The sequence below is a fragment of the Candoia aspera genome, chromosome 2, assembly GCF_035149785.1.
Source record: "Candoia aspera isolate rCanAsp1 chromosome 2, rCanAsp1.hap2, whole genome shotgun sequence".
In the NCBI taxonomy this organism is placed as follows: Eukaryota; Metazoa; Chordata; class Lepidosauria; order Squamata; family Boidae; genus Candoia; species Candoia aspera.
This window is the reverse complement of record NC_086154.1, coordinates 86,382,579-86,398,499: the sequence shown is the minus strand read 5'-3', so window position 1 is coordinate 86,398,499 and position 15,921 is coordinate 86,382,579. Positions and strand designations below refer to the sequence as shown.

Sequence of the window (15,921 nt, the reverse complement as noted above, 5' to 3'; positions counted from 1 at the left end):
ATCGCTGTCAAATTGGCTTTGTGTCAGATTCTTAAGTTTTTTAGTTCTACTCTGACCAACAAGGTGGGGCAATCATCACTCACCAGACGGCCTTCTTTGTCTTCCTCTTCCGAAATAGGCATGTTGCGCCCAGAGATTTCCACCTGCTCGCTGGCGCAATTTAGAACAGGTGAAAATAGTTTCCTGCCGGCTTCTGCTCCTCCTGGTCAGAGTCCTCGCTTGACCCCATCACAATTTTGCATCTGGGTCTCGATGCGCCATCACTGTCGCAGCAGTTGCCTTGCGTTTAGTCGGAGGGGTTTTGGTTGGCTTGGTTCCTCCCTTGGGGGCATCGGGTTCTCTGTGGGGGCATTCTGCCACTCAATGCCACACTTGAAACAGCCGCCTTTCTTCCAGGTGCGGTCTTTAGGATCCTTCTTGTTGTGGAATAGCTTTTGCTGGGCAAAGGGGAACTGCCCCGGTGCTCCGGTATTTCTCCCCGTCGCTTGCGCTCAGAGTTGTCTCTGAAAGTGGTATTGCGTATTCTCGACCTCCCCCACCAGACAAATCCACTCCTTCAAAGTAGGGGGGTCTCCGCGGCAGAGCGCCCATCTTAAAATCTCCGGCTGCAAGCCCCCTTTGAAGTAGTTGACTTTGGTGGTCTCCGACCAGTCCATAACTTTTCCAGCCAGGGCTTTGAATTCCATGGCATACTCTGCCATGCTTTTCCCCCCTTGCCTAAGTTGCTGGGTGGCTGCCTTCGCCTTCATCTTATCAAGTGGGTCTTCGAACCGCATTCTTAGTGCCTTCATGAAATCTCACAGGTTGTTCAGCTCTGGGGCCATGGCGTTGTGCAGCTGCACATACCACTCCACCGTGGTTCTGCGGAGCCTCGTGGCTCACCTTTTTGTATTCGGTGGGGAAGCAGGACCCATACTCCTTCATGTAGACGGACATGTTGGTTAAAAAGAACGCCAGCTGTCAAGGGTCACCATTGAACTTGACTTGTATCTCTTTGGGAGCCACTGCAGGTGTCTCGCTGGTTGCAGCTCTCCTCCACTCACCTTGGCTCTCCTGGTGGCCTCCGCTCCATCAGCGCCTCACAGGGGATTCGAAGCCTGGGTCGGGGTTAGCATGCAGCCTCTTCCCCACGAGTCAGGCAATGCCCCTCTGGAGAGCTGGGTCGAGATCTCTGCTAGAGGGTACGCCATGGTCTCAAGGGTTCTTGATACCTTTTGCAGCACCACTTCCATAGCAGTCATCCTCGCCTCTAATCCCCACATTTCCTGCGGTGTCCCATTGTGGTCTGACCCCGGTCCCAGGCTCAGCACCCTTACTTGTGCATCCAGAGGTGGAGGGGCCCTTCCTTCCTCTTCCTTGGCACCTGATTGTGAAGGTCCCATCACTGGTTCCTCTATTATCACACTTGGAGTCTGAGGCTCTTGCATGAAATCGAGTGAGAGGAGCGCGGTCTCCAACTCCGTAGTATTGAGTCAGGGTTCCGTCTCTCTCTCACTCTCCCCGCTCCCTGAGCTTTCTTCCGACTCCATTTTTCCTTCTTCCACCTTTGCATACAGCACGGTCCTCTCTGGTGATGGCAGAGGCGATGGCTGCTTTGCTCGGGATTTCCGGTGTTTCGGCATGCTTCGTTAACTCTCAGCTGAGTTACTTTCTCAGGAAGAGTTTTCGAACACAAGAGATTCGCAGCTTAACGTCAGCACCTGTTCATTTGAGCATTCACACAATAACAGTCAGGAGGCTGTGTTCCTTTAACTGCTTTAATGAAGCAAAATGAATGGTACAGAGGTCAAGCTGCGAATGGAGAGTTCCCGCTCAAACCTAGATTTAAAACTACATTTCCTTAACTGGTTCCCTTTCCCACGAAAGCATGTCACCCCCGCTCCCCTCCAGGTGGTGTATCTCAAGTCACTGTCCTTGATGTCCTCCATAGCCATAATAATCCACTTCACACTCCAGCCTCACACCCCCTCCCATCTGGCGACACAGAGTCTACACCCATAGAGAAGGAAACGATGGCAGATGCCCCAGTAAGGGGTTCTGCGAATCCTTTGATCAAGGGGATCTAACACCAGAGTTGTCACTCGAGGCACAAATGACACGGCTCAAATTATCATATTCTGGACACATTAGATGAAGATCTAGCTGTCTGGAAGAGTGTCTAATGCTGGGAAAGGTGGAAGGAAAGAGAAGTGGACAACAACCAGCAGCAAGGTAGATATACTCAAATTACAGCAGTGGTGGGTGTACTGTTGGAAGACCTGAAGGGCCAGTTTGGGGACAGATCATCATGGAGAGAATCTATCTGTGTGGTTGTTAAGTCAACACTGACATGATGGCACATAATCAGTCAATCAATCAAGATAGAAATCAAAATAATGACTGTTTATTATTTTTCTTTAATAATAGAACGTTTAATACAAATCTTTAATGGGGAATTTACCACTCTGAATTCAGTAAGTGAATATAGAATATTCTGCTATGACTGACAGAGAAAGAAACCTGAAAAATGTTTGGAATAAAAATGTAACAATTAAGGGGCTTGGGTTACCTTAAAGACTAACAAATTTATTACTGCATTACTTTCCTGGAACCCAGTCCTCTCATCAGATGCACTGGGTATATCATGCCACAAAACTCTTGTTTTGATTTTGCTGTGAAAGATTAACATGACAGTCACTTTGGAAATAGATGGCCTTAAAGAGGCCAGCATATATGAAGACTGGAAATTCTAACCATAATCTCATTTTCCAGCTGTTATCTGTGGAGATACTTAAAACCCAGTCCTAAGTATGATTTGCTTTGAAGTCTTTTGGAGTGAACATACAAGTTACAATACTTGTAATAAAATACAAGTTAAGACCTCGAAGAAAATGAAAGTGTGGTAAGTTATGCATAAATGATAACAGAGGGAGAAGGAGTAGCAACTTTTTAAGGCTCAGTAGGGTAAGATTGCTTAGTGTAAAGTAGATTTAAAGTGTATAAAAGAAGTGGTCACTGTGAGATTTTCATGTCTCTTTCATGTACGCTTATGTGAAATACAGGGGGTTACTTAGGCAGGACAACAACTACAGATAACTATGATTGATGGCAATTATTTGCAACCCACATAATTATACGTTTTCTTGGAAGTAAATAACAATAACTCCCAAGTAAGCATGTACAGGATTGTATGGCAAAGCTGTTAGTTAGGGAGAAAGTAAGTTTGTTGCCCCAATGTTACTGGATTAGGAGAATGTTCATTCTTTTTTTTAATACATGATTTAAAAGAAAACCTTGAACATACAGTATTCTTACACAACGCTACTACATATAACATATTCCTTGAAACGAGGTTATCTGCTGCAACAAGATAAAAGGTTGTTTCTACATCGGTTAATTTTTGTTTATTAGTCTGGCTACTTTATGAATAAAATTACTATTTTAATGAATCTGAATATATTACCATTTTTGAATACCTCATTATTGGGTTTTTTAAAAAGTACCAATGCCATAAATTGCTGAGGTTGAGCAAATGTTCATTTTATTTATCAGTACAGTTTTGTCTTTCAGTAGAGAGCCTTGAGGTAAATTATGACATTTGTTACCAGGACAATCCCATATTTGAATTTTCAAAAAAGGAGGACTTTTTCAGAACTGTTTGAAAACCAAATGTTCAGTATGACCTTTTATACACATGTGGTATACAGATCAACTCTTCACAATCCACTGAAAACATATGGCAGAGTTGAGGGAACCTCCTTCCTATATAGGCTTGATGTGGCCTATAAGCCTCTTGATTGAGCTTCTTGTGGCCTAGGTAAAGGTCCCTCCGCAAACTCCAGTCCCTCAGGGTCAGATTGATCTGCAAATGGAGAAGAGTAGATTTATGAGATTTTCATGCACAGGGAAGTTTACAGCGATTTGACTCTGAGAAGTAGCATTTGGAAAAGGATTTCAGGTTGGGAGTCTAAGCCAATAATGTCATCCAGCTCTGGGAGTAGTCCAGGAGGCTAATAAATATTCCCCACCCTGAAATACGTAACCTTTTTCACTTAGTCCTGTGCAAGGGCCTTTCCCCATTTGCACAGAACCACAACACAAACATGCCCTGGCAACCATTTTTTCCCATCATGAAATGGCCTTTATCTCATCCCCAGTGAGATACAAGTGAGACAGGCTTAAGCCAATTACTCTTGGAAGTTAATATAGAATTTTCTTCCTTATTCCACCATTCAAGGGAAGCTTCAAGGTATGTGAAGTCTGTTATGCATTTTTCACCTATTACCTTGGAGGGAAATTAGGTGACTCACAGTAAGTGAAGAGAAGCAATATGAGGCAGGATAGGGATCAGCAATAGGGCAGCAAATTTCATGCCAGTAGTTTTTTCTACTAGCCCAAGACTAGAAAAATGGCCCTTCAGCTCAGCTGCGTGGAAAAGCTCTAAGGAAGATGTCCTTTGATACTGATTCCCAAATAATAGCATAGGAAGCTGCCTCATATTTGCTCACACTGTCTCAAAGGCTACTTTGAGAAAAAGAGGCTGAACAGAAACTCTTCCCCATTATTTCTTACTCATTCATTGATACACTAGGGATTAAACTTGAGATCTTTTCCATTCAGATTGTACTTTATCATTAAGTGCAACGTTTGTGTGTGTGTACGTATACACATACACACAAACACAACACATATACAAAGGAAAATAATATACCATGAATATGACAGGACCACCCATACAAGTTTGTGAAACGGGTGATTATACAATAAAATTCTCACTTATTTTATATTATAATATTATAATATAATATAAAATAAGTGAGAATTTTATTGTATAATCACCCGTTTCACAAACTTGTATGGGTGGTCCTGTCATATTCATCTTCTATTTGTAATCTTTCTATGTTTTCCTACTACTTAAATCCACTTTCTTACCTCAAAAAAGGTGGTAAGAAAAAGGTGACAATACTGTACAGTGTCTCTTGATTAGTAGCACTGGGGTTGTCTATCTGAAAGCTTTTCTGTTCCCAAAAGTTTTCTTAATTTTGTTTATATTATCAAATATGGCAGTTTGCTTGTTGATAGTTAAATACTTATAAACAAAGAAACTTCTAATTTCCATCACGGGATATAGTCATCTGTGCAATTAAATGTACCAGCATGTCTTGGATATTTATATACAGTTTGTCCTAAAAAGGCCTAATACTTCCCACACAAACAGGAGCAAACAAGAAATGCCCGACCTCAGTTGTGTATAATGATAATAAAGTCCAGAAGTTCTGTAGCCAATTACCGAAACATGGTGCCAAAGGTGTGCTGAAATTTAAGTGATGAACATTGGCAGATGTAATATCCAATCCGTTTATTCAGCAACACTACATTACAAAAGCCAACTTAATGACTTCTTCACAGATGTGCTTGTTAACTCTGAATGTATGATGACTGTGGGTAATAATAACATGAGAGGCTGGCTTGAAAAGAGGAGAGTAGTATTTCTAGAGCAGTTAAATTAGCAATGGTGATTCTTCATTTTGGCATCTTAAAAGACACGTTTTGGTGAGGAAAGAAATATATGTTATGTCAAACAGATTGGTCCATACTACGGAAATGCCATGGTTGCCAGACTTACCCTGTGTGTGACTAACTCAACTAGACCAAACCATAAATTTCACAGGAACTTCAAAATGGATGAAGAGATATTCCTTTTGTTTAGGGTTGGAGCAATATTAGGAAGATTGTCCTCCCTACTGGGGCAGCCTTCCCAAACTGCTGGACTTCAGTTCCCACAATTAAAGAGCAATAGGTGTCAAAGTACAAAGTACACCTTATCTAGAGAACATCAGACTGGCTGATGAAAGAGCCCAACAGAAATAATGGGTGTATACCTACTCAGACGGACTTTAAGGAATTAAGAAGCCACTGCTCTGAATATTAAACTCCTAAGGGGAGCTGTGACCCTCTCTACAGTCTCTCCAAAATCACAAAGGAAAATGTTATATTACAACGAAATATTTTTATCAAGGACTCATCCAGGTCGTTGCCTAAGAGCTACGACTGGGATGAGCCCTGGGACGTCTTTAAAACGTATGCCAGTTTTATCAAGAACAACTTCACGACAGATCGCGAAATCTTTTATACCCAGAAAGTTCTTAGGATGCGTCGCTTAAAATATCCACCCCATCAAATAAACTGACTTTCAGAAATCTTTAGCCAATGAAAAGCTGACGCCTGCCATACGCAAAAATGGTTGCTTAGATTAGACCAAACTATAAATTTCACAGTCCCTGTGGCTTCATTACCTAATCCAACATGGCCGCCTAGCTTCTCTGAGGGAAAGAAAATGCCCGAAGCAAGAATGGCGGACGCAGCGCCGACCTATTTGCCCTTATGTAAAAGGGAGGCCGACTCTCTCAGTCCCTCTTCTGGCTAGGAAAGGGCGGCCTAGCGGCTGAGGGAGAAGGGGCGTGGCTCATCCAGAGAAGGGAGGGGGAGAGGGGGGCGGAGCGTCTCTGAACCGGAAGTGTCGCGCTGCTCTCTCCAGCTGGTTGTCATTTCGATCGGAGGCTCGGTCCTGTGGAGACGACGGCGGTGGCTGAGGCGGCCGGGCCGGGCTGACGCACCGGCGTATTGACAGTATAGCCCAGCGCCTCGCGATTTAATAGGAGCCTCCCTCCGCTCTCCCGATCGACGATTGTTTTACATGAGGGGCAAAGAACGACGCCGGGAGGAGCCGAGGCGGAGGAGAAGCAGTCGCAGCCCCCGAGGATCGGCAGCGGGAGGAAAGGCAGGACCCCTGGGAACCGCTATCGCCGCCGCCACCGCTTTCCTCTTTCCCTCACCCTCCTCCTCCTCCTCCTCCTCCTCCACAGGAGCCAGCCTTGATTCGGCCCTTCCCTGCGCTTTCGCCACTAAGTGATCCTCGTGACCCTCCTCCCTTGAGAAACCGGCTCCCATGGGGGAGAGAGGAGTCCGGCTCCCCGCCAGCGTCGTCCCCTCCCCGGCGGAGACTGCTCCCCTCCAGAGGTAAAGTCCTCCCCTCTGCGCGGGTAGTGGCGGTGAAAATCCCCGTTTTGGTGCGAGCTCCTACCTCTGAGAGAGCAAGGGCGGCATCAGACCTGTATTTCCTTCCCTCCCCGTCGAAGAAAGCTCATCTGAAGGAAGCTTCCCCCTCCCTTTCGTAGATATTCTCAGTATATGGATTTGAGCCCAAGCCCCCTCCCTTTGCTTTTGCCCAATACATTATTCTGCTGATGGCTTAAAAAAAAATGTCTTAACTTCTGCTGTCCAGGTATTTTTCCTCCAGCCCCCGCCAGACACTTGACTACTGATTTTCTGAGGTGAAAATTTTCCTCTGCAGGCAGCCAGGATTCATCTGAAGGACACGCAAATATCGGATCATAATAGAAGGCGAGCTTCAAAAAGCAGGAACCCACCCAGCCAGCAGCAGCAGCAGCAGCAGCAAGAATCCACCCTTCGCCTGCTCCACTCAGTCTGTACACATACACCCAGCACTCACTGAATGCCAATATCTAGAGATCAGAAAAAGGAACAAATCCTCACACCCTCCCTCCTGAGATAGAAAGGCCTTGTCAGAAGGGCGTCCGCATAAGTCATACTATTCATAGTCCTACAGGCAAAGGCAGTAGCAGCACAGGTTGGGGGGAGGGAAGTTTCTCCTATATAAATCGCTTCCCTAAAGAAATCCTGAGCTAAAATCTTTACATTTTCCACAGCAGAGACTGTTAGAGTAGAACACAGATATATATTAGATTATATAGAATTTATTAAATGATTCCAGATTTAAATATATTTTTGGAGCTGTGAAGGAGTGAGGAGTACCAGATGACATGGTATCTTTTTTTCATTAATGTGTACATGAGCAGGTTGAGGCAGTTGGTAAGACAAGAAAGTTAATATATATTATATCTATATATATCTATATATATCTTTTTTTAAAAAAAAATTCCCTGGAACTTTCTTTCATCCCCACTTCATTCTTGTGTATTTCCTTTTTAAAAAAGGAAAGCTCTTATTTTGTTAACCAAAGATTTACTTTCCATTCCTTCTGGCTATTGGAAGGAAGTGAACACAAATTGACCCATGTCAATATTTTAAGTGATCTCACTTATAAGAATCCAGGAAAAATAATCCAAATCAGATATCTCAAGTGGGTAGGAAGAAAGTTTGTCATAAAAAGATACTTTCTATTCTGTTGCTTTAGTAGAAGAAAACCATTTAAAGATTTTTTTTTTTTCTCTTTCCAGGAGGAATTCAGATTCTAAATAAAATAAATGGGGGATTACGGGTTTGGCGTGTTAGTGCAGAACAACACCGGGAATAAGTCAGCTTTTCCAGTCAGATTTCATCCACATCTGCAGCCTCCACATCACCATCAAAATGCAGCCCCCAATCCTGCCGCTTTTATAAATAACACAGCTGCCAATGGCAGTAGTGCTGGGTCAGCTTGGCTTTTTCCTGCTCCAGCTGCCCATAATATTCAGGATGAGATTCTGGGGTCAGAAAAATCTAAAACTCAACAACAGGAAAAACAAGACTCCCTAGAAAAACAGCAGCTTTCCCCTAGTCAAAGTCAGGAAGCAGGCATGCTGCCTGATTCTGAGAAAGCTAAATCTGAAGAAAACCAGGGGGATAATTCTTCTGAAAATGGCAATGGGAAGGAGAAAATAAGAATAGAGTCGCCAGTGTTAACAGGATTTGATTATCAAGAGGCTACAGGGCTAGGTACTTCAAGCCAGCCCCTGACATCTACTGCATCTTCTCTGACTGGTTTCAGTAACTGGTCAGCAGCAGCTATAGCTCCTTCGTCTTCAACAATAATAAATGAAGATGCGAGTTTCTTCCACCAGGGAGGGGTCCCTCCTGCTTCAGCAAATAACGGTGCTCTGCTGTTTCAGAATTTTCCACATCATGTCAGTCCTGGTTTTGGGGGTAGTTTTTCCCCTCAGATTGGACCCCTCTCTCAGCACCACCCTCATCACCCCCATTTTCAACATCATCACAATCAGCATCAACAACAGAGGAGGTCTCCTGCAAGCCCTCATCCACCTCCATTCACACATAGAAATGCTGCTTTTAATCAACTGCCTCATCTTGCTAATAATCTTAACAAACCACCCTCTCCATGGAGCAGCTACCAAAGCCCATCACCTACACCATCTTCCTCATGGAGTCCTGGTGGTGGATGTGGTGGGTGGGGTGGGTCCCAAGGGCGAGATCACCGCAGGGGACTGAATGGAGGAATAACACCCCTGAACTCCATCTCACCCCTGAAGAAGAATTTTCCAAGTAATCATATCCAGTTGCAGAAGTATGCACGACCCAGTTCCGTTTTTGCTCCAAAATCTTGGATGGAAGACAGTTTGAACAGAGCTGACAATATCTTTCCCTTTCAGGTGAGATCATTTTATTAATATTAGATAGAATGCTGTATAAAGAGATCTAGGAAAGACTGCATAAATTGCAAGGTTTTATCTTTTTGCATTGCTTCAAATATTAAAAATGCACTTGATTTTAAAAATGCACCTAGATGTGTAGTTCATCCTGTGACAGTTCATGCCATGGTTGCTCATATCTGAATCATGGATGCTCAGTATAGTGTTTGTCAGAGAAATACCTAAAACCAAATAGGAAATCTATTATCTAGTTAGCTTGCTGTCAAATCAGTGTTATCTGATCAATAAAAAAACTGCAAGAGCAGTTATTGGAATCATCCTTATAACTGGGATGAATAAAATCCTAAAGCACAAAAACTGTTGAAACTGTGCTCCTTTTTAAACATAATAATAGCATTCTGTGCAATAAAGAATTACTGGTTCCTAAAACTATAGAAAATATATCTATAGCTTTGTATAGCAAACATTTTCAATTTGATTGGAATATATATATATTTATATTTATATTTTAAATCCAGGTCAAATAACAGTCTTAAAATGTTGAACTGGTGTCTGCTAGCAAGGGCAATATATTTTAGTGGTAGATTATAAGTCATTACTAAAAATAGATGTGGACTATTTCAGAGAGGTTTTTCTATTGGAGGGTGGCCATTTGCTATCAGGAAATAGGCTGAGAATTTCAATAGTACGATTTTTTTCTCTCCACTTATAAACATTAATTACCACTAGAAATTGCCATTTAAACAATGCAGTGAAAATCTTGACAATAACATATTGCATTTGATTATTAGTAGTGATTAGGTTTGAACATTCAGTAATTTTATACTAGGATACCAAAACCTTAAAAATCATTGGTGAAAAAACAAGATTTTAAAATATTTGTTATTTCTCAACATGGTATAAGCAGATGTGCGCTGTGACCTAGTTTTGTTGTAATTGGAAAACTGGTAAATAGGCAAAACCCATAATTTTATCAAATACAGTATTAGAAAACTAAGTGTATTTTATAATTGGGTTAGACTACCCAGAGGACATGTCTTGTATTTTATTTTTAGTTCATGCATCTTAAACAGAAATCATGAAATAATAATAAACTCTGGAAGCAATATGAGAATTCATGAAAAAAAATCTAGAAACCACTAATACTACGAATCAGCTGGAGCTACAGGGGGTAGCGGTTGAGCCTCACTGCAGCAAGATTTGGTTCGTTGTTTTAGTAGTTCATTCTGCAAATTGTGATAATATGGAGGAACTACACTGTGGCAGGATAAAGCATTGCCTTTCTCTTCATAATTAAGGCCTTAAACCTAGGTATGATGCAAGTGGAATGTTTTGTCCTGGTATACTGGAATATTATTACGTAGTTGTTACCCTTTGGGTTATTATTCCAATCTTGCATATATTTGTGGCAATGTACTGTGATCTGTTTTTTCTAAAGGATTAAGTGATGGCCATATCAGAACCAAACCTGGCACTTTGTACCTAGCAAAAAGAACATATTTTCATGAAGTACATGTTAATTTGAAATGCCTGTGCTCAGTGCTGAGAAGGCAAGTGCAGGACTTCAAAGAACAGCTGAGTATTGCAGATCTAGAAAATTCTCCAGTAATCTTTGGCATTTACTTTTTGCAGCATGAAGTGGGTAGTGCTTTTTTTTTTCTTCCTCCTTTTTCACATGAAATGGTTCTCTTTTTTCAGGTGATTGTGCAAGATATCTATCTATCTCGAATCAAAATGTGGGCAAAAATGTATTTATGAAGCTTTACAGAGATTAAGATCTTGGAATACCTACAATTCATTTCTGCCTCTGATACACTTAATTATAAGACCTGCTTTCAGCTATGTTTAGTATTACTGCACAAACTATATGGTATCTTGGCAGAAGTAACAAATAGAATACCTTGATTTGGGCCAATCTTATTTGTTCCACACAGAGATGGCTTCCATATATAGAGAAGTTGCCTTTTCTTCAGTAAATGAAAATTCAGTAAATTCTGCAATGTTTATGTAAATGTAATAATCAGAGAATCCCCCAGTAGAGAAGCTGGCCTTATCTTGGTGCCACGGGAAATACAAACATGAATATCCTTCAGGGATTAACTCTGATGCAGAAAGGCCTTTGCTTAGGGATCCTGAACTGGCTTTCTTTTTAAAGATCATTGCCTGATTTTCATGCAGATACCCATTAAGTTGTGTGATGCTTAAACTAAGAGGATTGTTTAAAAAGAGCACTGTCATTTGATGCTAAGATGCATCTTTACTAAAATGCAGTCTAGTAGCTTTTAAGTGCCTAGGTCTGATTTAACTGATGACAGAATCAAATTCTATTCATCCAGGACCTTAGTTTTGCCATGACAGCAGAGAAGACCAAGCAGTTAAAATGGATATTGATATGAGACCAGAACCCAGTCCTGCCTCTAATAGTGGCTGTTGCCCTTGTTTTTCCCAGTTGGGATGCTGCAGTGCTGCATGAGGGTTCTTGTACTGGGTTGTTAGGAAGGAAATGGGAAAGAGAATGGGCCTGTCACTGTATTTGCTGGAGCTCTAAGCTCCTTGAAGCTTGAAGCTTGAAGCTTTAAAACCAACAAAGTATTTGGCGCTAATGAAATAATGGATTCATCCACGGATCTAGTGCTACACTGATAATGGTGGAGGCTGTGGTAGCTGCAACAGCGCAAATCAGTAGTCAGTAGCAGTTGCCCCCTAGTGCACAGATAAAGGGTAAACAGCAATTACAAAGCGCTTGTTGGTTTTTCTTGCCTATTTGCCCAAGTGGCAGGTCTTTAAAGACAGGTATGGCAATATGAATTGTCCAGTTTTGGTTCCCTGACAGGAAATAGGATACAGTATAATGTGAGCTTTGTTTGTGTCCCTGCGTTACCTCTTCCCTTTAATACTTTGGCATCAAAGGGATGAGAAAACCATGCAGAGCTAGTAAAAACTGCAGTGCAGCTCCCAACCAGGAACACAAGCACAGAGGTGTGGAATTGTGCACGTGGTTCATGCTCTCTTTGATTTAAAGGGCCAGTCCTCTTTTAAGATGCAAAGAGCATGTATACTGTATATCTAATATGACAGGTTCAAACATTTTGACCTGGGAGTCACCGAGGATAGGTTGCTTACTGTTGAAACACTGATATGTTTAGTTTCTGTTCTTTTTGTATTTTAGAATGCAACCTGCTTATAATTCTCAAAATACAATACATGGATCAATGGATTATGCTTTATGCAAAGTGCTCTGAACATTCGAAAGTACTGATTAAATCTGTGGGGGAGGGGAAGTGAGATTCAAATAAAAGTATAATTTACTCAGAGTATTTCCTTGCAGGGAAAAAAATCTTTGCTATCTTTACCTTTCCTTTTAAACAGGAACACAAGTTCAGACAAACTGGAAAATATACACTTCTTTTACTTCATAACTTTTACTTCATATTGTTTTTAAAATCTTTACCTGTTTCCTACTCCTTTTATCAGTGAATTTTGCTATTAAATTTAACAGATTAGGGTAAAATGTTCCCCTTTAAAAAAACCACATTCCTTCGCAATGCAAATTTATACTTCATCATGATGGTGTTATTTTGAAAAAGAATGTGTCAGAATTACCATGAAACTTACAGTGGTCTTTTTTAAAAAGAAAACTCATAGCTTTATTTTTCACTGCACTTGTAACAGAATGCAGTGGCCTGTTGGTAGCAGTTATATTTCAAATATGCTTTCACATACGCAAACATGTCTTTCCTGCTAGTGTACTTCCTTGTAGAACAGGGACACTGTTCTGCAGTAACTACAGTTAAGGTTGAAACAGGAAAACTCATCCTTGCTAGTAGGCAGAAGTCCAGTTTCTAAAATGAATAGCTGTATGCTTATTTCACTTACCCTGAAGGAATTCATTAAGTTGAAACATGTAACTGCTGCATATATTCTCCAACATTTAGCTGTTAAAGAAATGTTTCAACCAAAAAAGAACTAAGGATTTAATATATATATATATATATATATATATATATATATAGAGAGAGAGAGAGAGAGAGCTTCATTGAATCAAACAAGGTTATCTGTACATAACTTCTTGATAGCAAGCAAGGTGTTAATTAGGCTAGTGGTATGTTCTTGGCTCCAATAAATTGCTTGAGAGGTTTGTAATGATTCTGATACATCAAGTAATTAAATTTTAATTGGGCATTCTATTTTTTTGCTAAATTTGTTTTTATTTATCCTAAGTATGTGTTCAGAGAAAAGCAAAATGGAATTGCTATTTCATATGCGAAAGCAATTATGAGAATGGTAAGCAAACTAGAAAAATAATTCATAAGGAATGGTTGATTGCTATGAATCCAAGCATTTGGATACTTTACAGGAACAGCAGACTGTGTTCTATTTTGTTTTAATTTTCCTCCGCCCTAGCTATGTATATGATAATAATAATGCCATGCTCTGGATTAAAAGTTGTGAAACTGTTTTTAAATGTTTATCTGATCATCAGCCTGCCTTTGAGGATATTTGTTTTATTTATTTCTCAAGAAGGCTCAAATTGGATTCATTGTTTTAAAGAAAGCACGCCTGTACATTTGACAGATGTTGCTAAAGTTGAATCATGATTGTATGAACCTGTAGCTCCAACCCAACATTTTTGTTGTTAGGTTCACAGTGGCTGTTCTTCATATAAGGCAATACATGCTTGTCCCATTTTTCTCCACCCTCGTTTTTACATAACCACAATCTGGAATTTACATAAGAACCTTTTATTTATAGTCATGTTGTTCTGGGAATTGCTTAAAAAAAAAGGAAAGAAATATGGACTAGGGTGATCGTAAATATATGACTGAGAAAGTGTCTGAGACAATTTTGATGCAGTCCAAACAAGTATTCTTAGGCTTTCCTTCCCCACCCTAGCATTCTCCATGGGGAAATGTAAACTTGAAAACCTATAGATTTAGAACTTCTTTTAGTAAGTTTGCATTTTCCCTCTTGTAAAAAGGTAAGAAAAAATAAAAATGCATATAAATATAAATATGCATACACTATTTCTTTTAAACATGAGGGCAGTTAGCATGGTGTTCAGTTTACTGTTTGATCTCCAATTATATATGTTTGTGCAAATTCTAATGTCAGGGTAGTCCTGCTAAAAAAAACAACTCTGCAGTAGTATATCTATCTTCTCTGTTGACCAGCTGAGATATGACAAAAGCAAATGGTTCAACCTCAAAATGATAAAAGGCTGGTAGCTGCTTGTTGGTAATTGAAGGCTCTCAAATCAAGTAATTCCAGGTGATTTCATGGACATGTCCATTTAGTTTTCTTGGCAATAAAACACAAGAGGTTTGGCAATTATTTCTGCTGGATTTTTTTTTAGTCTAGTTTACAGCCGTGACGTTCGTTCAAGGTCTCCCATTCAAGTACTAACCAGACCAAATCCTGTTTAGCCCAGCCGAGGTTAACCAAGTGCTGCCACCTGCTGATATTGCTGATGACCATAACATTTAGGTAGAAACCTAGTGCTTATTGAAGGCAAAAAGGTGTTTGGGGCACATGGATGTGATCATTTAGCACCTGTCAACAGCTCCTTAAAGCAGCTGCATTTTTTCCCCAGGATCATGTCACTACCCTCCATGGTACATTATTCCCTTTGAATCTGAAGCACTGCATAGCTTATTGCTTATGTTGTGTTCTAATCAAGTACAAAAGTTGAAAAAGGAACATTATGATTAATATATTATTTTTCCAAGACCATATACATGATAAATATTTTTTCCATGTGTATTAATTTGGAGATATTAGCTGTTTCCCCCAGTTTGTTGTCTTTCAGGTATGTTGGCTGGCTAGGAAATGTGAAAGCTGAAGTCTAACACATCTCGAAGGACTGGAAATTTGGGCAGGGGGAGATGTGCATGCATCTATCTATGTTCTGTTAATCAAATGCAGGTTTTGACCTGATTAGTTCTTGAATGGGATATCACTAAGAAATCCTAGGGCTATAGGTTGGATTGGGAAATTTAAAAAAAAAAATCCCGGAAGAACGTGGTGATCAACCATTTCCATACTACCATGAAAACTACATGCATGTGCCTATGAAGTCTCCAGAAGCTGAGCTTGACTCAAAGGAGATTTGATATTAAAGATCATGTGATAGAGTGAATAAAATATGGTGGGTGGATATATGTCTGCTTGATAAAGAGAGCCCCAGTTAAATTGCTTGCATCAGCACTAGTCATGTTACTGAGTCCTTCATCTTCAACGAATTCACACTTTAAAAGCACCACTTTAAAAGCACCAGCCTTTGTTACAAACAAATTTGGCACACCCAGGCAGGTTTTTGATTGTATAATGTTTAGTGTGCTTGTTGGCATGTTCCAGCTGAGATTGCCTCACCTTGGGAAACACTGAAACTTTCATCAGTAACTGTTCAGATGATACCGGCACAAACTGACTCATACCTTGATCCTTTAAATTGTGTGCATGCTTTACTTAGGTAGGAATTAGGTGTAAAAGCACAAAGATGGGAACTCATTGTGGTATTGTGGTGCAAGAGGTT

The 15,921-nt window shown here is 40.6% G+C and overlaps 1 protein-coding gene across 2 annotated transcripts in view; it reads left to right on the top strand.

Annotated features, from left to right (window-relative positions):
* Positions 1 to 6,539: 6,539 nt before the first annotated feature.
* CPEB4 (cytoplasmic polyadenylation element binding protein 4) overlaps positions 6,540 to 15,921 on the top strand; it is a 63,391-nt gene continuing 54,009 nt past the window's right edge. Inside the window, exons 1-2 of one of the 2 annotated variants that reach the window (XM_063292383.1) lie at positions 6,540 to 6,999; positions 7,334 to 9,389. In XM_063292383.1, the coding sequence (XP_063148453.1) occupies positions 8,268 to 9,389 (1,122 nt within the window). In that variant the 5' untranslated portion in view covers positions 6,540 to 6,999; positions 7,334 to 8,267. The remainder of the gene's footprint in view (positions 7,000 to 7,333; positions 9,390 to 15,921) is intronic. The other variant, XM_063292384.1, reaches the window with a different exon arrangement.